The sequence below is a fragment of the Falco punctatus genome, assembly GCF_963210335.1.
Source record: "Falco punctatus genome assembly, chromosome: Z".
Classification (NCBI taxonomy): Eukaryota; Metazoa; Chordata; class Aves; order Falconiformes; family Falconidae; genus Falco; species Falco punctatus.
The window spans coordinates 83,199,852-83,224,885 of NC_137586.1; the positions used below are offsets into that span (position 1 = coordinate 83,199,852).

Sequence of the window (25,034 nt, forward strand, 5' to 3'; positions counted from 1 at the left end):
GAAGTTTCCTATTTACCTGCTAAGCAGTTGTTGTTTAACTATTTATCGAAAGAGGATGAAACAGAGCAGGGCTATTCACAGCACCGCCCCACGACCACTAATGTTACAGTTTCACCACTGATTAATTACATTCTCAACTAACAGGTGTTGAAATAGGTCTTCTACAGTTCATGAAGAAGAGAAAACAAAGAAAGGGTCCCACCGAATTAGTGTTGTCTCGTAGATGGTCAAGCTACAGGGCTTTGCAAAGGAAACAAGTATCAGAATGTGCATGCTCAGTGCAAAAGTGCCTTGACTCACGGAATTTATGTCCCACTCTGCTCTAATTACAGCCTGTTGGGTACACGTCAAATTGGTGTGAAATACGAGCAAGAACAGAAGGAGGGTCTGCATTTCCTTTATGTGCCCCATAGGAACATGTTGGTACTCTACACAAATACAATAAGGATTTGTTATCTCTGCCTAATGCTGCTTAATACTTTCAGGCTCTCAAGCCGTAGCAAAGCACAAGACATTTTGAAGAGGAGTAGAGGGAGCGTTAAAATGCCAGCGAGCCAGGTACACACACACACAGACAGTTTGCTTCCTTTGGGAGAAAACCTGTTTAGTCATGGAAGAAGACACAATTTATAAAGGTACTGCTTCATTAATGGATTTGATTTTGACTTTTTTTTTTTTTTTTAATGACAGGAACTTGATGTTATTTGTTCTTCTTTGCATGGATATATTGAACCCACAGGAAAAAATATTAAAAAATTCCACCTCTGTTCGAAAAGTACATTGCTAGTTTAAACTAGCTTTGTTTTTAAGTAGAGGAACAAACCCCAACAGTATTCATGGAAGTGTCTTAAGCTTGGAATTTCCAGGTTGGACTAGAAACAATTCTAAAATCAGAGTCTTACTATTTGACTTAAATCTGATAAAGACAGTTAATTTGATGATTTAAGTAAGGCTTTAATTGCACTTCAAAAGGTTTTACAGCTGATCAGGCTCCTTCTTATGTAACATTTAGTAATATGTGACTAATACATAAACAAGTATTTTTAAATTTTATATTAGTCAGTGCTGCTGCACCTAACCTGCAGTGTGGTCATTAGGTGCTCTTACTTTTTTGGTCAATCACCAAACTTTATAATCGGCAACAGTCTAACCAAAGCATAAATCCATTATGATTATATCACATTGTATCACTTCACTGAATAAATATTGACTCATTTAAGGGCAACCACATTCAGCTACATCACTTTAAATACTGAAGCATGCACAATAAGATGCACGCAGAGGTATGAGCAGTTTTGGTAATTTTCATAGTAATATTTTAAAGCAATACCTTATGAATCCCTCAGTACAATATTCACGACAGGATTTTTAAAGGGATACGAAACATATTGATCTTTTTACTGCAAATGCATTTTGACCGTGGCACCTAGTGTAAGACAGAGGGAAAGCAGTTTGGCAACTGCAAATGCTTTACAGGCATAAAACTATCGGAGAGGTGTGGTGGTAGTGGTGGGGGTGGTGAGGACCAGTATCAGGTTTAAGAAAAAAAAAGTATCTGCAGCTTTAAGGGAAAGGGAAATGAGATTATTCCTTGGGATGAATCACTTCCAACTATAGCTTGACAACAAAATAAAGTAATAATTTAAGCTTGAGGTCAATTAAAATGGTCAAGTTCTGAAACTCCTTAAAATAGGCTTTAAAATAGAAGCCTTCACAGATGGAACTTTAACTGCACAGCACAGTTGGGTGCTGTTATAACAGGCATTTTTTTTTTTTTTAAAACCAACTTTGATCAAAGCTTATTAACCAGCAGCATCAGTGGTTTGGACTACACAAGACAGCTAATTAAATTTAAAGGGCTATAGCCCTCTGAAGGCACAACATGCAATCCCTGAGGCAGGAACCTGAATGAAGGGGTTGAGAGCATTTGCATAGTAAAACAGTGGAAAATGGCAAGGTGCTTGCTCTTATTTATTCTGAGCATTATAGCGAGTTTATTAGAACCAATTTTGAATCAGTCCTCATCATAAAACATGTAGAAAAGTACGCGTATTGAAAGTCTGAGGATTCACTTAATATGGAATATTTCCATCCATATGGCAAGAAACACAGAACATAAAAGCTTTCATTTAATCCAAAAGGCCACATTGTGAGATCCTTCCTTACCCTAAGGAGCAGTAACTTCTACCAATTTCAAAGTGAAATATGACTAAGGATTTCATAAAGCAGAGACAAAGCAAGCTGACTTTAAATTGGTGCCCAGTAGCCTTGTTCTGCCTACATGTAACCACATATAATAGCATATTTCCTGAAAATAACAATAAAAATTTGTAAAATAATTTAGTCCATTGCTTATCTCCTGCCTGCTACATTATCCTTCATATCTATTACAAATCTCAGTGCATAACATCTTTCCCTAGAGTTTTGTCGTATACCTGGGAAAAGTAGTAACATTCTCTTCTCTGGGCATCTTCCAAACACTGTGAAGAGGGAAACTATTACCTTTCACCTACCCTTTCAAGCTCCTGGGAAGCAAGCAGAAAGGGTGGACGTTTACCCAATCCCTATTCCTGTTTTAAAAGCTTCCTGACATATGGACCACTAAAGTATTTTCAGTTAATAAAAGGTTTTCATTTGTGTGACAAAAACATGATTGCTAATCATGACATCAAATGATGTTTTCCTAGCCTGATAACCTTACTGTCATTTGAGGTCACGTAGGAGAAAGGACTCAATAGCTAGAGTAAATAATAAGAGTAACATTTAGCACTGAGCAGAAGAAAAGAGGAATCAGCAACAGCTGCGTTGTGTTCTGGATTGTCCTTAATCAGCAAAAGTCTTTCTGCATTCTAAAATGACAAGCATCTTGCATCACTGTGGTGGCATCACACTGAGTCACCAAGTCACTCTTGCGGGCTAAGAGAAATACGAATTGGCAAATTCCAACCTTTTGGTTTAAAAAAAAAAAAAAAAAAAAAAAGGCTGGAAATTGCCAGTCTGTATTTTTTAAAATATCATGCTAATATTAATAAATATTAATATATTCTGTATTAAAAAAGAAAACCCACACACAACAAAACCCACCACAGGTCCTGTTGGCAACAGAACGTGACAAGAACCACAGTCTTATTCAAATCTACAACTCTGCAACCTTTCTAAGCCTGCTCCAGATGTTTCTCATCTATGTGTGTGTATCATTCTCTCTACTGCCACAGGACCTCACAGTCCCAAGCAAAAGCGATGACCTAAAAATGCTAGACACCAGCAAGCTAAACAAAATACCAGACATTTGATGAAAGAGTTGAAGGTGAAAGACTAGATGCAATGTGTGACGGAGGAGTGAAACAACAAGGCAGAACATCAGCAATCTCAAGTGTGAGGCGCCTGCAAAGTTGCTGGAATTTTGTTGAAGTCGCAGCAGTGAAAGCAACAACTGTATCTGGTTTTGGTGCCTCAACTAGAGCCTTAACAACCCTGGAGTAAAACAAATAACAAAACAAAGCAAAACAACCTCCCCCTGCTTCCAAGAAACATTCATACCTCCCCCATTCATGAAGAACTGCTGAAGAGTAGGATTTCCTTCCTGCCCTCCTTCCAGGGCAGAAACTCTCTCAAAGAGCACCCCAGCATTCACAAGGACCTGGCACATCATATATAGCTGCTGTTTAAGAATTTATTAAACTGCAGTGAAGGCAGGAATCACGTGCCTCTTTCATTCTCACATTCACAATCCTAACCGATATGTCAAAAACATACTAATACATACGTACCAATGGCATGATGGGCAAAGCTGTTGTACACAAATACACGGAGTATTATTCATCCAAGTTGTACTGTTCCTAAAAGCTGTACTTCTCATATACATCAGTTGTTTTCCTGAGTGCTTTATGCTAAAATACCTAGTAATTCAATTTTAATTTGTTCTTTTACAATACAAAGCATTAACTACATCATCATGTAATTAGAGACAACACTACCATGTTTCAGATGATTTTGGCTTAAAGCTATGAAGTAGAAACTGCTGTCAAAAACCAAACCATAAATCATATGTACAAATGGTACTGTAAGTGCCAAAACACTACATTTTTAGGTAAACATTTAGGTTACTTTTTAGCTGCCATTATAGGGAAAAGGCCTCTACACAAAATTTATCTGAAGCTGAACAAATAAATGTAACTGACTGCAGAGGCTGAAAACCTACCTGATAGCCATGCCGGGTATTCATATAGGAGTAAACTCATTTTTGTAGAAGACACAAGAAATTCTGCAATTCATGTGCTGTTATAGAGGAAAAGCTGTCATAGTTAACAGCTGTTTGCAGTGCCCCACACAACACAGGCTGTGTACTTCTTTGAAGTTCACACTTTTATGAACAGGATCTTGTCTTTTTATTACGAGCGTGCCACTGTGATTTCAGTGCTGGCAGTGATGGACAGCACCCATCATAACTTGGTCTAAAATATTGCAACAGTTAATTATGCTACCAGGAATAACGTCCCACTTTTTGTCTTTGTCTAATGTTAAGTTACAGTTATTCAAGTTCATTAAACACCTGTACCTGCTGGATGGAAGGGCCATCTACAATGACATCGTTTACAATGTAGTTTCTTTCAGACCATGAAAACAATGATTGTTTAAGGTCCTTCTCAGCATTTCATTTAAATCTTTTGCAAATCCATCCACTGTTAACACAACATTATTCTCCCCAGCTTGCTAACATTTACCTTTTTCTTAAATCTGGATGTCCAAACTTGACACAGCACTGCATCAAGGAGCCAAATCTTATCTTGACTCAAAATCACACAGTCCTTTTTGCCATAACTTTGCAAGTCTGCTTATTTCCAAACTCGATGTCATCTTTGATATTTTTTTTTGGTTTTGTTTTGTTTTGTTGTGGCTTTTTTTTTTTTTTTTTTTAATATTTAAAATCATTGTTTCTTCAGATAATGGTCTATATGTTCTTTAATACCCAAAGTAGCCTTACCCTCGATCAGTGGTTCCCCATCACATGAGGCAGGTAGAACTTGGAGGTTACAAACTGATGAGAGGTCAGGCAGAGACTAACTGAACTAATGTGGCTGAGCCCCAGCTGATTCCTACAAGGCCAGGCAGGACAGTGGTACGCTCCCAAAACAGGTGCCGTACGGAGCAGAGCAAAAACGTTGTGCAAGTAGCTTGTGGCTTTGCTAGACGGGTCCACATGGGGAAGAGGATGGCAATCCATGGAGGTACCCAGCTTTATGTGGCAGAATGAGCTAGAGAAAGCAAAGCTTGAGCCACTTTTGGTTTTCTCAAGTGAATCATAGCTGTCAAATGACCAGGAATCATGGCATTACATTATTAGAATGCATATGTTTTGTTTATAGTTGTTGTATCACGAAATGCAAATTGGTTTATATAAACTATCTTCAATTTCACACTCCACAGATATGAATTATAACTTCCCATTTATATTTTGAGATAGACATATTACCTCACTGAAGAATATATTTATCACGTGTTACGTTAATTTCCATATTCTAATTTCTTGAATAAAATGTGGTGCAGCATGATATCATGGATTTATGGAAGTCAGTCTATTACTTTGCTAATTTTACCTTCATCAGCCAGCTGGTGATCTCATCACAGAAGACAGGAGTACCTAGTTTTCAAGCTCCAGTTTATGTAACTTCACAAAGATTGTAATTAACCATTTTTACTCTTTTTCTTAATATTTTTCTTTATTGGGTCTTGTTCCAGTATTTGCCTCAAATCAACCCTAGACTGATACTCCCATAACTGAATGTGCCATTTCATTTTCTTTTGGTAAATATTAGCAGCTTTTTTCCTGATCCCCTGGAATGCCCTCAGTGCCCCAAAAAATTCTAGAAGAAAACCAATTATTGGTGGTTAAGACAAGTCCTCAGCCAGCTTTTTAAACTCTGCAGTTCAACATTTCCCAGCTGGCTAACTTGAAAATGTCTAGATTTCACAGCTGCTGTTTCATGCCCCCTCGGTTGCTAAAACAGAACTACACCTAGTTTTCCCCTCTAAACACTAAGCAAAAGCACTTACTGAACACAGCTGCTTTGTCAATTACTGGTGAATTTTTATCATTGCACTAATGAGGCCAGTAACAGCCACGTATGTGTTCTCAGCTGAGCTGAAGACTGGTCCTTGACCTTCTACCTCCTGGCTTGAGATTCTCTGCCTTTGTATCCTGTGGCTTTCTTCAGCCATCTCCCACAGCTCCTACTTTTCATTTACGACAACCAGCATCCACTTCCTGCTTTTTAAAATTTTGGACCTGCACCTATACAAAAGCACACTTAATGTGTGTATCTGGCATATACACACCTGCCTTCACTTTCCTTCAAAGTATCTCTCCTGTGTTTTTCACCAGTATCTATGAAAACATTCTCAAAGATCTTCTAATTCCCATTGACTCCTAAAACCCACACAATGACATTCCAAATCCAAAAGGAAAAGAAATGTAATTCTGGACTAAAAATCCAAACGTTATTTGTACCATCTTTTATGCCTTACAGTCCTTGATGTTTGAAGTAGCTATAAGCTTAAATATGCTCATGCCACTCACCCCGAGTCACTGTTGTCTTCATAGAGACACAGACTGCCTCAGACATCTTTTTGCACATGAAAATCCTTGACCACACTTAAGATATTCATCTCCTGTCTGTGCTTTTCGATTGTTCATGGAAGACAAAGCTGTGAACACAGGAGGAGTATCAACTGACCTAAGTGATAATTACTGTGCAGGTTCAAGAATGCCATTACCCTGAAAAACTTGAGTGTTACCCAAAGGATTAAGCTTATAGCCTTCATATTATTTACAGATTTTGAAGTTGAAAAAACTCTCTAGTCATGATCAAAATCCTGAGTACTGCATCCCTCAAAGGCAACAGAAAGCACTTTTTTTTTTTTTTAACCACTCAAAAATGCAGTTAGTATTTTTTCCTGTAACATTGATCAGTCCAGTTCCTCACGATTGCCCAAGTGGAGCAGTGGGGGTTTGTTTTCATTTTTAAATACATTTCTATTTCAAAACTCTCACTGAGCTAGTTAAGTCCTACTGAATCTAACAAAAGGATCAACACCTTCCATTTCTCCTTGCCTTTTCACTACATGTATTTCTCCCCACGTTATCTGAACTGACTAAATACCACTTGAAAGCAAAGATTTCTGAAGAGCACATTAAAATATAAAGTGATTTTTTCCCATGACTGCAACTTTCTCCATTTGCCTGAAGATCTGCCTACTTTATATGTTGAGGACTTCCTCATATAAAACAGGGTCATATGAGATATAAAGCTGAATAGCACTGGTGTCAGGGTCTTGAACACTCCTGGTTCTCAGTACGCACAGTAAACTGTTGTGACAAGTTGTTGTTTTGGATACTTTTACCTACGGTGGAAACAGAAAGCTCCAGTGAGAGAACCCATAGCAAACCGTGCAGACCTGAAGGGAAGTCTTCTTCTCTATATAAAACTATATGACAAGTATCAAGGCAGTTCTAAAACTTTGATAGCATTTTTCCTGCATATTCCTACTAGTTTGGCAAAACATGCCAAAATTTTATGATTCACTGTTAAATATCTTGTATTTAGAATGGGCAGTTGCTGCATCCCATAGACTCTACAAGTCTCTAGTCCTGGAAAAATCAGACAAATTAAGTTTCATAAGCATCTTCGTGAGGCCAAAAATTCACTTACGAATTAAAATTAATTCTGCTATAAATACATTTTTATTCCATTTATGCACACAGTGCTTTTTATAGCTGTTAAACCTCCTCTTTCCCCTTTTAAAATGCTATTGAAACTGTCAGAATCTACATTTTACATTTTAGCAATCACTGAATACACATCATGATTCCTAGAATTTAAAATGGAATTGTTGATGGTTCAGATACCGTTAGACTGTCATTAGTTCTGCAAAGTACGTAATTTGTCATTTTGAAAGAAATGACAGTACCTTCACTTGTACAACATGCTTTTAAACTTCCTCTCTCTAATTTGAAAATGTCGGTATTATACTCTGCTTCAAGAGAGATATTTTTAAGGCTTGCAAGTTGGCTTGTCACAGAGCAATTTGTCAGGTAGTATTTTGTCTTCATTAAGGTTTATTCACATAAAGTGATTGGCCTGTCCGTGATATTCCCCAAAGACAATACATTCTGTCTTACCTGAAGGTAATGAGGCCCCTGTTGAATTTTCACCTTCCTCATCAGTACTGCCATCATAGTCATTTTCTCTCCCTGTAGCCATCTGAGTGGTGGTAGCTACACTGTCCCTGGAGGTGTGTGAGGGGAGGGGGGGGGGAAGGAGGAAAAAAAAAAAAAAAACCAAAACACACCACATGTTTGCCATCTAGTATTCCTGCAAAAAAAATTTAATTATTATACAATGCAAGCTGATACACATCAGCATAGTGTCCCCTTGGTGAATACTCTAGCATATTCATATACAAGGGCAGACAATTAAAAATACGATGAAAAACCAGAATGAAAACAGCAAACAAATTGAAGTGTGTTGTAGCATTAGAATGATTCACCTTTTTTGGACATTTTTTAAATTAAAAAAAATATTAAAATGTTTAGATTTAGATATTTTTCTTTCCCAAAGCATAAAATGAATGAAATAATTCAGTGAGAATGCATATGAAAATACCACCTATGCAAACGGCAGGGGCATACACTGACTGGAAAAATCAACTGCAATCTAATAGAAAAAAGGACAGATTCACTGAATATTTAGTTCTTGGCAACAACATCCAGAGCAATACGCTGCTACTTGCAGTGATACCACAAAGAATCCTCTGCTTTCATGACTAATAGTATTGTCTTGGATAACCGAGCACTTAAGCCAGGAAGAACTGTCACTCATGTTAGAGCCAAAGAAATGGAAACTAAACTAAACCAAGCATCAGACATGATGGAAACTCAGGAAACTTAAGAAATACCTTGTACATTTGGCATCTGCAGCAGATTCTTCAGCTTCATTCAACAACCTCTGTAAGTTTCTTATCTTTGCCTTCTTTTCATTCAGCACCAAAACAAACCGGTTGTAAAGATCTGCCTCTAGTTCTTCTTTAGCTTCCACACATTTTTCCAGCCTACAATGTAAAATCAACTGTTACACTACTTCTTTTTAAAATTCTGTGTTTCCTGGAAGAAAATTCTATAGTGAGGCCAGCCTTCCTATTACAGGAATCCCCATATCAAAGCATGCATGACTAGTCCAGCATCTTGTGCCTGAAAAAGGACAGAAGAAGCATTATTTCCCCCCCCCCCCCCCCCCCCCCCCCCCGAAAAGTAAAATGATCTTTGCTACCAAAAAGGGAACATTCCAAAGGGGAAAATTTTCTTTTCATGCTTTTTTGATAGGTTTTTGCACACATGTGTCTGAGACAACAAAAATTTAAATAGGCAAGTATTCTCTAGTTCCAATGCTGAATTCATCACAGTGGGCATATTTTAACAGGATACACATAATGAGATTACGAAGAGATATGATTAAGCTTGACAGGTCCCAAATCTGGACCACACACTATAACTTGAAATATATTTGATCGGGGTGGGGGGGAGAAGAAAAAAAAAGAGACAAGAAATAGATAGCTGGTGACCCCCAAATACTTTACTCCCCCTAGCAGACCTCTGCCCGACCATTTCCCATCAACAGCCTTGCAGGTATTGTTCTGGTGAACTGGCAAGGTACAGAAACCAGTTCCTGGCAAATTTCAACAGGACACTGCAGCAACATCTGATGGCGACTGTAATCCCCCCCCCCCTTACGGGCATTCAGACAAATTCACTGCTAACAACCACAGCGCTGCAGACTCCATTTCGAACTACACAGATGCAGAGCCGAGATCTTGCAGCCACCTTTACAGAGACTCCTCCCCACCACCACCCCAAACCGGTCACAATGACTTGGCCGAGGACTAACACTAAACAATGTATTTAAAAATGTTTTAAAAGTTCATTATTCATCTTCAGAGTAAAATATTCTTCAGGTTTTTAAAGGTTTAACGTGCACCTGTAGGTAGGTCAACGTCAATACAAGTAAGCACGACGGAAATATAAAATTAAGAACATGGACGTATACTGTCTCATAAGCAAACCAAAACAAGAATATAAGCAAACATGAGCACAATAAATGAGATTACTTATAGCAAATGCAATCCTGTATTTGCTTCTTGTATTTCATAACTTTTTAGTCCTGAGGTTGAATCACAAATGTTTCAGTAGCTGCGTTCATAAACAAATAAACACCCTGATAATCTCATTGACCATGGTAACTCCATTATTACAGCAGAGAGTCATAACTCATAAACATTCTTTTCACCAACCTGTGCAAGGTTGTAAAAATGTTTAGAAGGCTTCCTTTGTTATTAAACCCAAACATACAGCAGATTTAAAAAATATTAATTTATAAAGGTAAGAAATTTCAACAGACTTCCTATATAAATACTAATTAATTTGTCCATAGATCAAAACTATATGTAAGGTAAGAAGAAACACAATAGAAAATAATCTCATGAAGTATTAAGTCTACTGTGCAATGCTTTAGGGATACGCTTGATAGTTGATAAATAATTCATCTAATTTAAATGCAAATAGCGGAACATCATTTCCATATAGATCGTTTCAATAATTCCTAAATGAAAGATCATATGTACTAATCAACTACCAGGAGACTTTCCACCTACAAAAGGGAAGTTAACTGTTTAGTGGGGAACAAACAAACAATTCACAAAGAATCATAAACCCTAATGCAGGGTCCTGAGGTGCCTGAACATGTTTGTAACTAACTATGTCTGTATACATAAAAATGGAAAAACAAGGGTTTTGTGTAAAATATGGTAACCCTTACCAAATCCTAAAGTCTCCTCTCCCACACACAAAACAATACCAGCTAAAGGAAGTGCTAACCACCGCGCCTCTGTTTTGCCAATGGACTGGTTTATGGTTGGTTTAAATAGTTACCCGGAGACACTCTGCTGACTCAGCCAGAAAGGTGTCGTATAAGGTAACTTCGGTGAGGCCCTCGGATCCTGCAAAGACACCTACTGATGGAAAACCACATAACTGTAAACTCTCCGTGAAGTAAAGCTGGTGCTGTGAGAAGCACAGTATAGGAACCTATTGCAAGACTAGCCAATTTCTTCCGCCTCTGGAGGAAAATATTAGTGCCTCAAAATAAACAAACTGACTATATACATAGATCAGAGTATTAACTATTCCCTGTAGGAAAAATCAATTAGTAGTATACCATCAGTTCATCTTACATGATTGTTTCCATTTATGTGAACACTTCCTGTGATTTTTTTTCCTGTTTAAAGTAATCCATATATAAATTCCATTCTCCACACATAGATACAACATTAATTTGGAGTAACATTCAATCAGTGTAAAATAGTATGACATTAATGCTATATTTACAAGTTAGGAGTCTTTAAAAATATACTGTTGTATGGCGTATGATGATACTTAAAAATGGAATAGTAAAAAGCAATAGTCCTCTGCTGCTTGGGAGCAGGGATGTATTAATTATGCAGACTGTACGTGTGTGTGGGGGTAGCTCAGGCTGTAACTCTGTGTATCCTTTAGGATTCACCCAGCATACATTACCTGAATTACGTGACCACTAAGCAAAGCTGGCTGGGTTTCATTCCAATACCTCATCAGTTACCAATACAAACTTCAATTTCAATTCATCACATGCTTGCACCTGTCTGCAATTTGTCTCACTACAGGCCAAATAGAGGCTGCTCGTCAAAAAGACAACTTTCAAGTACAATGAAAATAAAGTAAGTGAGGGCTAGAGTAGCGCAAGTCTCATCTGCACATGCTTTCCAGTTTCCATATTCTTGGACCTCTCCGTTATGTAAGTGCAATGCTTTTGATGTGCCGACACCCAATTTGATAGCCACCAAAAAGCTTGCACAACCTACTGAAAGCAGCTAGTATTAGGAACGGTTATGATTAGTAATTGAGAAAATAAGATAACTGTCCATTTCTTTGATTGGTAATTGAGAAAATAAGATAACTGTCCATTTCTTAAGTGCTGCTTAAACACAGAGCAATCATACATGCTTCACAGAGGTTAATGTGAACTATGTAAATTAGGGGCCTTTATACACTTCCCACACTCCAATATTAGAAAGAAAACATTCAAGATCTCTGCCATTTATCCTTGTCCTCAGTGCTCTAAAACAACTACTGGTCTTAAGGCACTGCTCTATTACATTTCAGATTCACCCTTCCCCTAACGGTGCCAACGGCATGGAATCTTGATGAGCTAATGCTGAAGAGTCAGTTTCAAGCACCAAACTAACTTGCATTTTAATAAGCTGGTTTTGATTTAAATATTCTGTCACTATAGTTGACCACAACATCAATTAGCAGGTGTTTTGATTTTGGCTTGTGTACATTAATTTTAGATGTTTGATATAAAATACATACCATACCCAAATCAGGAATTTAACTTGTATTTTATTGGCAAAGGAATTATTTTGCTACAGATTGTTACATTTACCATCTTAATTACCTATATGAAATAAAAACTGTAGCTGTCCTGCTCTGATATTTTATCTCATCCATCCTTGAGGTGTGCACACACACTCGCCCCCAGGCACCTGCCTGCAGCATTTTCAAATAGTCCTTTTGAAAATTCCCATAGCCTCTCTATCTAGATCTTGCCAGATGGTGTCTTAGTAATTTTTGCTTTATGCTTTTAGATCAAACACTGAAGAGTCTGGCTAGCCAACAACTCTCATACCGACATCACCTACGTAGGGGTCATTTCCTAAAAGCAGGGAAATGTTCAGCCAGGTAAAATTCTACACTTAGGTCATCTCATTAAGCAAGATGATGAAAATTCTAAGGGAGTTACAGCTTCTACAAGAAACACTCTCAACTCCTTAGACCTGCACATCTTAGACTAGAGTACATAAGTAATTAAACAATTTGGTGATGCAGCGGATTCCTCTTCAAAAGGATTTTTGGCCAGCTCGTGCCCTTTACCTTTACATGAACCTGAGCTGCAGAGGGAAGCGGCAGGAGCTATTTCTGTATCTGGCACAGGGCTGAGAGCAGCAAGCTGTTTACATCTCATGTACATTGAGGCAATTGCCAGCAGCAGACTGGGGCTGGTATTCAGCCCACAGATTGCTCACTAGGCAGATTTAGCCTCGTGAATGAAGTTGCTTGCCATTTTACAGACTGAATGGAAAGAACAAGTTTATACCTCAAGAGACCCTGAAGAGCTACAGGGCAAAGATGCTGAGCTGAGCTCACAAATCCTTTATGACTGTAGAGAAAATTAGAGTAGGGAAAGGGAAATGGGATGATTGAATTATTCCATCCAGTGCCCCATGCTTATCCTGAACAAAAACAGTTCTTGGAAGCCCACACGCTATGTTTCAATTCTAATGAGGTCCTGAAGAGAGATACTTTAAGCAAAGGGAACGGCGGGGCTGAAACACTGGAGCTGATGTGCCTTAGCTCCAGGCGAAGAGGAAGCACAATTCTCCACATCACATGCTTTATATTTCATGTTTTACCACTCAACACCATGAGTGATACAGAATGTGAAGCCTGAAATCCTGTCTACTGAAAAAAGACAGGCAAAGGTTTTGTTCAGCTCCAAGAAACTCACAACACTAGGTCCAGCCTTTGGAGCCAAAGGAGCAGGGAAAGAAGGGTAGACTAGGCTGTGGCACAAAGAATTAGAACAAACAAACAAACCAAAACCCCAGCACTGTTTGGACAAAAATTATTTTTATTCTCCATTTAGCAGACATGGCCAAAGTTTGGTGTCCATATGCCTTTTCAGTATTCATTTTGAAAAATAATGTTTCAGCTATTCAAAATATAAACACACTAAAGAAAACCACCAGCTTTCGAAGCTTGGGTACACTGCTTTCGAGAGCAAAGGCTGTCAGGCAACTGTGATTTTTTTTTTTTTTTTTTTCCTTTGGGGTTACTCTTTAAAAAGTGCCACACCACCATGGAAATTGATACAAGCACTAATGCCTATTACACGTTAGCGTGTAATGCAGTGCAGCATACTGGTTATACAATACACTATTGTTCAATAAACTGTTAAGCAGTAAAACACTACTTAGGAAGGCCATATGCTTGTCAGGGAGATTGTCAGGAGAAACTGTTACTCATTTTAATGAGAGGGAAACAAAACTAACTCCTCCCGGAAGTTAGCTCTCTTTTTCAAGGTAAATTAACCCCAGTTAGCTACATTCTTTCATCAATCTTCCTAAACATGTTTTTTTTCAGATAAAGCTAGAGAAAACCAAGATGGATCTCTGACTTGTATGTACTAAGTGTTTTATGCTAACTGAAAGAAACTTACATCGTTTTACTATAGAGTGCAACGGCAGACAATTCAGATCATAAATGCAATGGCAATTATAAAAGTCTCTCAAAAATAATGGTACTTCTTTCTGTAATGACGCATTGGTTTTCCAATACTGGCTGCTTTGACAAGGCAAACAGATTAAAGCAATGGCAACTTATTTCCCACTCATAAATGTAAACAATCTAAACTGCTAGTCCTAAGAATTATAGCAAATAATGGAAAGAAAAAGGCTTCCCCTGAAGAAAGTGGAGATGATTCTACAGAAAAGAGGTAATTTGTTTTTTCTACTTCCTAAATCTAAGCCAGTTTTAATTGCAAAGTTTGTAATACCAGTTGTATCTTTGACATAGGAAGGAGAACCACAGCTACCTGGGCTGTAGATAACTGGCCTCAAAACACTTGTCAAGAGAAGAAAGATGTGTCCTCCTTTCCATGTACGACTTCAAAAATGCTCATCAGTAAAATCCGCGCTGACAGTCTTAAGTATCATCTGTGAATGCATTTTTAAACTTACCGCTTCTCCGCATCACTCCAGTTGCTGAAAAGTCTTTCATTTTCTTTTTGCAGATGCTCATTTTTTGCCTGCAGTCTTCCGAGGCAGTCCAGACAGTAACCGATCAGCTCCTTAACCACATCTGCCGGGCTCGAAACTTTATGTAGCTTCAGACATCCAAGTCTAAACTAGGACACAAGGAAAGAATGAGTTACTTCACCTGTACTAGAAAGATCACAAAACCTTGCTCCAAGAAACTCGAATACGTGCATCATAAGCATAAGAAATACTCCACAGTCCTTCAGTTCAAAGTGATATAACAAATTTGTCACAAGAATAATTGTGGAATAATCTACAAGCCCATTATTTATGCAGCTAATATGTCTTAATGGTCATCTATCATCTAATAAGCACGGGACATAAGCACTGACATACTTTCTAATGGGCAGGAAAAGAGATGCCATGCAGCAAGAGTAACACGATACAGCAACGACCTGCACTTGTACAGATCAGAGGAGGTCAGTAGTACAAAGGTGCAACCACAGGATTTATATAAAAGCCATTTTTGCTGTAATACACAACCGCAGGAACTGAAAAACTAATGGCATTGCTAACACGTTCTTGCCTTCTGCCCAATTCTGGTACCTGCAACAGCAATACAACCACATAAACATTCCTGATAAAATTAATAAACATTAATTACCTTTGATTTTAAGTAGCACTACATATGCCTCCCTATAATGCTTGCATGCACCTGAAGGATGAAAACTAGCCCACAAGTTCTCCCCTTCAGGGCTCAGACAAGAAGTTCTTAATAATAAAAGGAGCCCTTCCATTAAATAGGTAGCCTCAATAATTCAATGAGATTAAAGGATAAGAGCTATAATGAACAGTTGTATTTCTTCAGCAATGAGGATGTCATACAGGATATACAAGAGTTCTGAACAGATTTGTTTGGCAGGAACAACAAAAAACTGTTGTTTCTGTTATCTTAAAGAGGGAATAGCTCAGCCGTACCTACAAAACAACATCAGCTAAACTATAATTGTGCAAAGCTGGATGAAGATACCAAAATAATCAACATGATAGTTTAAGTCCATTGAAGAAAGATATTAAAGCTGCATGAAAAAGGTCGCCCACATCATCTTAAGAGAAGCAAACCAGAAATGAAGGACACTAGTGCTCTGGTGTAGGCAGATGATGGGGAATCTGAACTACCTTAAGGTACACTTCTGCAGCTGACAAAGCCTGCAGAAGCCACAGGAGGCTTTCCCGATGCCTCTCTGCACCTAGAAGTGCCACCATTTGCCTGGCTTGACAAAAAACTAGCTGAGGGAGCAGCTCCAGAGAAAAGCAAAATGGGCTGGATGATGCTATCCAGACTTTGGCGAGGCTAAACTACAGTAGAAACAGATCTTTCAGGAAAAAGGCATCAAAATGACCTGGCTTTGATTAGAAATGCCTGCAGAAACATCCAGTTGGTGAGGGGTACTTGGAAGGAGAAGGGGTCCTCTCTCACATCTTGTAGTTATTAAAAGTATTGGCAAAACTGTTGTGGCATTTCCCTATGAATAGAACCATTACTCGTCTTTTCAACTTGAACACACAGCAATAACATCTTAAAAAAAAATAAATGTCGCACATGCTAGGGAAAAGTTCAACCTATGTCGTGGCACCTCTGCTATTAAAATCAGAAATGGCATTTCATTAATTTTTCTTCTTGCTTTAGGTCCATTTTACTTGGAAATGCATGGAAAATAACTAAATAAAAGACATTCATGGAAAAAAAAAAAGTGTAGCATTTGTTACCACTTTTTTAAGAGAGAAGTTTACTACTACTATACATAAGGTTTTGCTGACAAAGGCCTTGTGAAATTGCTTACAAAGATTTCAAAGGCACCGTTTCAAACAAATAACAGTCCTTCAACTTAAGATATTTTATCTGTGAAAGTCTCTGCTACAACACATGATACCATCATGACCTTCTTCAGCAAGGTTAATTTACCAGAAAATGCAGCACACTCAAATGTTTGATTTCAAATTAGCCCCTTATCTTTCTTCCAAATTCACATGTACTGTCTCTAACATGTTGCTTTCCTTTCGCTTACATACATCTGATGGCTATAGATGAAAAGATGCATTTAATTTATTTTTGGAAATTAGATTACATTATCAGTAACCCACAGAATGACGTGTATTCCCTGGATATCACACTTGCTGTTTGACAGCTTTAACAAAGATGGACATTTACGTAAAGGAAACTGTTTTTCATCACTTGCAAGCCACCACCATACTATACGGATAAAGAATTCATGCCACACTTGAATACTAGCCACAGAGATAAAGAAGCAGAGTAGCAGAGATAAACAGCAACACAATCTTCTACTTGTACTATGGAGGAAATAGCAAGAAGAGTACATCTTTTTATCTTATGCTTTTAATATAAACAGCTAAGACAAGGTATAGGCAAATATGTTTAATCAGGACAAACAAGCATTGTCCAAATTACAGTTTAAGCTGCACAAAATAAAATACGAATGATCCTCAAACAGGTTAAAGGGAGTAAAAATAATTTCAGCTGAAAGCCTCGTTCCACTCACAACCAAAATCGTGCCAAACACACATCAGACATTGCAAAAGCAATTGTAGTTATAAATAAACACCAGTTCAGCCTCTTACTTAAACGTATTACATAAACCGATACTGCTAGTGCAACGTGGAGTTCTGAAACTACAAGATACATCCCCATCTTTATGGACCTCTGCCATGAAAGGATTTCTGGAAATCTGAAAGCAAAACCACTATCCTTCTTTTTATAAAAGTTGATATACTTAAATCAAACCAGGATTTGGGGCATGAAACCTTTTTTTATGAGTTCTCAAAACAGAGAAGGGGGAGAGATCACGCTGTGAAGAGCGGAGCAAGGAATGCATGCCAGCCTGATGAGCTGCTGCTAACGTGTCACCCAACAGAGAGAAGGTGCTGGACGGATTTGCCACATGGCTACAGGGACACAACAAATTTGGTTGGCCACCTCTTTAGGCGTTCATTTCAAAGTCCAGTAACAGTTAATCTTTAAGTTAATCTTTGATTCAGTCTTTAGACAAAGCAATTGACTTCCCTAGATCAAACTTCACTGTACTGTTTTCTATGTCTCACACACTGTGATCTCTGGACCTCTTCTAGGAGGCTCACAAAAGGTAAGCAAAGCAAGACCATCACCTGGAGGCTTAAATTTATTTGGCAGGTGGTCACATGTCAGCTGGGGGGGAAAAAAAACCCACCAACAATCATAAAGCTTCTGCAAAATGGGTAGTATTCCGTATCTTTTTTCCCCATCCAGTCATCTGATGTTAACTTAGGATAGTGGTAGGCATAAATTATCCAGGTTACATTGCAGCTACCTCTAGCACCTCAGCGCAGAAAAACATGGGACGTTTAGATACAGCCCTAATTAAGCCAAAAGTAATGTGGTATTGGATAGTGGTTTTCTTTTGCCTTCTTCACACAGAATGTTATACAAAGTGTACCAGGCTGTCTCTTCAGCATGAAGTCATTTCTAACAATGAGCTATTACACCATCTATTTAACTAAGAGAAATGTTAGCACTAACAATAGTAACATTGTTATCTGAGCAAATTACAACTGATTGGCATTTGCCCCTGTAAAAAGCCAGTGCCGAGAGACTGATAAGCCATAAAGACAGCCAGATCCATTTCATTTCCAAAGCATCAAGGCGAAGCAGAAGCCATTTGTAAAACAACATAAAGAAAATGACATCTCAGGAGACTTCTGCCCTGCAGTCCTGCTGGCATCCCAAATTTGAAACCAAACTGGGAAAGGATCAGTTGCACAAAATAGCACAAATATAGACCCGAGAATTCTGAATTTGGGACAGACATGCAATACGCAACACTGATTAAGATAGATTTCTATTAAAATTGAATGCTTGGAGGAGAGGTGGGGATCATTAAGAAGGAGGCATTAGTTTTCCTACTTATTGCTTAGATTTTACTTGCAACTTAACCAAAAAACAGTCCACCAAACCAAAAAAAATGTCCTTCATCACCAAAACCACAGTAGTGAAACTGGAAACAATTCTAGAAAGATTCAGTTGAAGTAGCTAAAGACCAGGATACTATAAGAAACAGTTAACTAGGTGGGATATCAAACATATCTTGCTTACTGCATGAATGAAAGCTCAACACTAACACTTCACTAAGCTAATTTTACATATAACATGCCTACGATTTGGATCGCATTTCCAAGGTGAGCCTCATTTTGTAAATTCCTGCACATTGCTGCTCTCTAGACCGATTTATATTTCTTGCCATTCTTCCAGCTGCTGTAGCTTTCCATCTTCACATCATCTGCAGATGTAATTTATGTGCATTTTATTTCCCCTTTCAGATCATTCAAGAAAACATTATGTAAAACAGCGAAGCATTAAACACTTCATTTATACAGATAACAAGCAGCTCTGCTAGAGGTCCCAGTAGACAACAGACTGACTGTGACTGATATACTGCTCTCCTTCAATATCTGTTTTATTTGTGTGTTCGGGTTTTTTAAATTGTTGTTAAAAACACATGAAGTGAATACAGAGTCACTTAGCAAGCCGTGTTCCCTTAATCAGAAATCACAGTCAGCACTTATCCATGAGACCAGTATTTTAGGTTTAGAAATAAAAAACAAGAATTAGAAGCTTATGACAAAACTGCCATTTTCACATCTTCTCTCATCCTTCCCACTGTTTGTCTCCTACAGATGAGGACAGGGGTGTCTTAAGCATAAGACAGAAAATATTTCAGAAGGAAACTGAAGAGCTTCTCAAATAATTTTTCCTCTACTCACTGATATTTACAGGAAGATGCTTCACATAGAAAAAAAAAAAAGTCATTAAAATATGAGCCAACACATTTTTTCATGGAAAATTCTGAAACTACATGAAAACTAATTTATGCTATAGAGGTGGTGGATTTTAGCTTTGCATTTAAATATATATATATATGCCGTCTATTCTTTGCATTAATTCATTCCACTAGAAATGAGAATTATCCTATTTAAGGCAGTAACTATCAAAAGTTATGCGCTGAAAGGAGAAGCCATTTACACGACAATGCCTGCATCTCTTCTAAGGCAGAATCTGAAGCTGGATACTAACAGTGAGCTAATTTCCAGTAACAATTTTTCATTATGACATACTAGTCTGTAAGAAAAAAAACATTCATGCTGGAAACTCTCATTGCATCTGCATTGCTGGCCATGATTTCTCTCTGTATTACTTAAGTATCTTGACAATCCTCTCTAACAGTATTTGTTACCCAAAATATATTTAAGGAAGTCCATACTTATTTAGACAGATTTTGTCTCTTCTTGTCCTGGCAGGCTTAGCAGCCATGTAGTGTGTCTCTCTTCTATTCATATTATATACTTAAATCCTAAACTTTGGTGTTTTGTTTCTTCCTTCTCCATTTTTAAAATGATTTAACAAGTAATTTTTATAGATAACACTTACAGATACTTATATTTGACTTTGAAATTAAAATATTCCTACTATGTGAATTAATTGATGAAGTTTTAATTGTACAAGCCAAACTACAGCCTGTAACAGAATCATCTCTAACTCACCTCACTCATCTTCCACTTCTCCTACACCTTCAGAGAAGGACTCTGATCTGTGCACTCTGCATCTAAGCATAGTATTTCAAACTACATTAACAATCAGCTGGGTTAGCACAGTTAGTAACGTCTACATCCTTGCAGACAGATGCTGCCTTCTGCAAGGTATTGTCTAAGCAAATGTCCTTTCACCAGGGAAATATTAGTGAAGAATTTGAGGGGAGGGAAAATTCCACAGCAGCCCACCAGCATGGAGCAGCTGTGTAGTCCCTCTGTCTTTACCAAGACCTGCCGTTTGCAGAAGCAGCTGTGACCCCTGCGTTGAGGCAGGAAAGCCCTGCAGACCCATATAGCGACAGACCCTTTTGTCACAACCCTATCCTGAGCACCTCTCAACACCTTTCCTACGCTAGAAGGGAGCTACACCGGGAGCAATGTTCTACGACGGAGTTCAGTCTTACTAGAGGTTGGTCTTTCCATGCTGTTAATCCCAGTTCAACTGGGTATTCGGGAACTAGGGCAGACAGAGGAGAAATCAGAGTGGTTTTTATTAACAAAGATCCCACAGTCTGAAGCCATGTTTTCATTACTCAAAAAGCCATCTCAATAATCTCAAAAGCCAAACCAAACCAAACGCTTTACTCGCTTCTTTTTCAACACTTGCACAAATTTATACCTAGAAAATCTTGCTAAGACAAGATATTAAAAGCTATCAATTGAACTATCCTGAAGTCACCTACTCATGACCTCGCCTATGGCTGGTACTGAAAGTAAATTCTTCACCACAGAGTTAAATACGAGCCCTGACAGACAACATCAACTGTTAATTCAAAAACCAGAATGCAGAACCCCTTCCATGCTTGCGTTACAGTTGGCAGTGCAAGACACAGCAACTTTCTTTTCCCAGTTGATCGTTGGAACTCTTGCGAGAATCAGCCCTGCTACTGCTGGTTAAGTATCAGCTACCTCTTCTATTCCACATAAGCACAGACTCTGACCTAAGACAGAATCTATACTTTGATAAAACTAAGTTTTCACTAAAAAAATACCTATGAATTTAAAAGAGGAAAATGTTAATGAAAATTCATGTACAGGGTTAAAGAATATGACCTACAAATGAATGATGCTGACACTTATACAAAGAAAGTATTGTTACAAGCTTGAATCTGGAAAGCATTATACCATTTTTATTTCTTAAGTCCATCAGTGAGTGGTCTTGATTTTTTAAAGCTGTGCCACTATTATCTCGAGGGAAATCATTCAACAGTAACCATGACATCCCTGGGTGTGGTAATAAAATGAGTACACTAGACTTGCACAATACAGTGATGACAATGTGAAAGCAGAAGTTGCTTTTGTAACAGCAAACTCTAGGAAGCTAGAAAAATTACAAAGCACCATGGAAGCCAAGAAATCTTGCCGGTTACATTAGTCAGTATAAAAATATGATCACCAGTTGCAAAAATCAAATTGAAGATAAAAATTCTGCCTTTACCCACTCTTGCCTTTTCCTCCTGAAACGTTATTTATGAGCAAAGTATTACTTCATCCTCAAAAAAAAGTATCATCTTGACGAAGGCATTATTTCCATTCTAGAGCAAGACCGCTGACAAGTGATTGCTATTTTTCTCAGGTTTATACTACAGGCTGCAGAAACCTTCCACGTAAATTGCTGTCATATTAGCTCCACATCAACAGATCAAATTCCATCTGGTTTCACTATTTTGTATGGCAGGGGTTCCCAAATATTTTGGGGAGTGCTTCACTGTTTGTCACACCCTCAAATCCACACATTCATGGCACTGTGGCCCCCGTAATAACTGCAGTGCAAAGAGACTACATCTGTAAACTAAGCAGAAATTGGGAACGTTGTCAGGTGTTGGAATACACCAGTATCATATATATCTAAGAACTAGAACGGCCACAGCGTGTCCTTGGCCCATGCCATTCACCACTTCACCAAACACCCTGTAGGCACATTGCAGGAGCTGGAGCATCCCAGGGACCACTTCCAAGAGGCAGTTTGCATACAGCCACCCTCTTCTGCAGGCTGAGGGAGTTTAATATCATGGACACAGACGGGTCCCCAGCAGTTGGCGTCTGTGCCTGAGTACCTTCCCAGGAAATTTTAATTTACTGGTGCAGAGGCAACCACAGTTTCAGGTTTGCAGCAGAAGCCACTGTATTTTACAGGATTAAGGAGGACCAAGGCACACTGCAGGATAAGGTCTCAGATTTCCCTATTGATCTGGATCCTGGGGAACAGAAGTAGAAATAAGGCTGAAGAAGGCTCTGCCACTTACAAGTTATTCCATTCATCCCTCATCAAGCTGTACACTGCAGCATGGGCCAGACTGGAAGCAGATTCCTATCCTGAAAGCTCTTCTTAGAGTCATTGATTGGAAGGGACTTCTGGAGGTCTCCTATTCAACCTCCTGCCCAAAGCTTAAAGGTCAGATGAGGTTGCTCAGGGCTTTATCAGCTGGGTCTTGGAAACCTCCAAGCATTGAGACTGCACAATCTCTGTGGACAAACTGCAACACTTGACTGGCCTACTAATGAAAAACCTTTCCACTACATCCCATCGGGAACTGTGGTTTTGATTTATGTCTGTTGACCCTCATTGTCTGAACACGCACCACTGCACATTGCCTGGCTCTGTCTTCTCAGTAACTTCCTTGGAGGTGCTGTGCAGCCACACCTGAAGTTTGCTCTTCCCCATGTTCAAGCAGCCCTGGTCCCACAGCCTCTCCTCACAGGGCAAGTGCTCCAGCCCCACAGCACCCTGACAGCCCTCTGCTGGACCCACTCCAGCCGAGCAGTGTCCTCTTTGTACTGGGAACCCAAAACCAGATGCCGGATCAAACTGACTAAATGCCAAATGAAGAGGGACAACCACTTCACACGTTCTGTTAACTGTACTCCCGCCCATATGGCCTGGGATGCTGTTGGCCGCCACTGCTGCCAGGGCTAGGAGCTCAGTGCCCACCAGAACCCACTGCCTTACCTCCCCAGCCCCACCAGCCCCAGCCCATCCCCCTGCAGGGGCTCTCCAGGCCTGGGAACGGCTTTGCATTTGTCCCCTGACTTTCATACGGCTCCTGTCACCCCATTCCCCCAGTCTGGCATCTCTGGGTGGCAGTCCTGCCCTTGAGGGCATCCACTGGTCACTCCAGTTCCGCATCAATTGGAAACTCAAGGGATGTTCACTCCATCATCTCCCCCAAGTTACTGTTAAAGATATAAAACAGGACATGTTCCAGGAGAGACCAACACTTGTTACCAGCCTCCAGGCCCACAGGACCCACTAATCACTGTCCTCTGCATCCCATCACCCAACCAACTGGCTCTCCACTCACCCAAACCATAACAGCCCAACCTGGGCATGCTGCGGGGTGCAGTGCCAAAAGCCTTTCCACAGTCCAGACAAGTGGTACCCTCCACTCTCCCTGCAGGCACAGATCCAGCCATTTTATCAGAGAAGGCGTGCTAGATGGCAGACACAGTCTGCATGGTCTGGCACGGTGTAAACTTGGCAAACCCACTCTCCTAAACACCACATTCTCTTTCACGTGCACAGAATTATGCTCCGAGAGCAGCTGCCCCACAACTTACCCAGAAATCAAAGCAAACTTGACCAACCTCTAGTTCCTCTGAGCATCAATCCACCATTTTTTGAAAACTGGTGGGAGGTTTGCCTTTCTCCAGTGGTTCGGCACCGCTCCCAATCTCTGTGAGCTTTCAAATTTGAACAGGGAGTAGTCTCATAAAGGCCAGCTCTCAAAGCACCCTCAGGATGCAGTGTGTCTGGTCCAGTGGACTTGAATGGGTTGTTGTGGTGGAGAAAACAGTAACATGAAAAACCAGCTCTGCTCAGCAGTCTAAAGTTCTTATCCTTACTTGGATTTTGCCAAAATTCATTAAGGTCCTTGGAAGCACTGCATTTTGACTCTCCATATTTGAGATCGTTCCAGCAAAACGCTCTCAAAATCCCACTGCTCTGTTCAGGGGAAAGAAGAGGAAGACTTCTTTGAAGACTTTGATACTGTAATAAAATCTGAATATCATTTGCCTGAGACCTCACTAAAGCCAGCTCTTTGCAATCACAGGAAACAATGTCCCATAAACCCTTTTGTAGAGGAACTGAAATTTTAGTTTCCTAATCTCACTAGTCTAGCTGGAAAGCTGTTTGGGACAGTTTTTTCTAATTTGCCTCCTAAACACACACATGCCCAACTTGCATCCATTTGCTCTTGGACAGATACTGTTCCTTAGCCTATTAGCATTCTTCTCCCTCTCTAGTGTTCAGACTTAGAAATTCATAATTATTTTTCTCTGTCAGTATATATTCTGTTGAACTAAAGCTCAGTGTTGTAGCTTTGGCTACACATATGTTAGGGTTCTCTATTCCTCACATCCTACAAGCTTCCTCCCAATTTCAATTTGCATTTCTCAACTGTAGATGACCAGAACTATACATGTAATTATGAATAGACAACATGACCAAGTAGACTGTGCAAATACACAGAAAATAGACAAAGAACTTC

At 39.2% G+C, this 25,034-nt stretch overlaps 1 protein-coding gene across 2 annotated transcripts in view; it reads right to left on the bottom strand.

The window, feature by feature from the left end:
• Positions 1-25,034, bottom strand: part of XRCC4 (X-ray repair cross complementing 4) — a 195,200-nt gene that overhangs the window by 90,471 nt on the left and 79,695 nt on the right. For both annotated transcript variants that reach the window (XM_080372566.1, XM_080372567.1), the window contains exons 4-6: positions 14,887-15,053; positions 8,956-9,108; positions 8,180-8,286 (exon numbers count right to left, since the gene is read on the bottom strand). In XM_080372566.1, the coding sequence (XP_080228692.1) occupies positions 8,180-8,286; positions 8,956-9,108; positions 14,887-15,053 (427 nt within the window). The remainder of the gene's footprint in view (positions 1-8,179; positions 8,287-8,955; positions 9,109-14,886; positions 15,054-25,034) is intronic.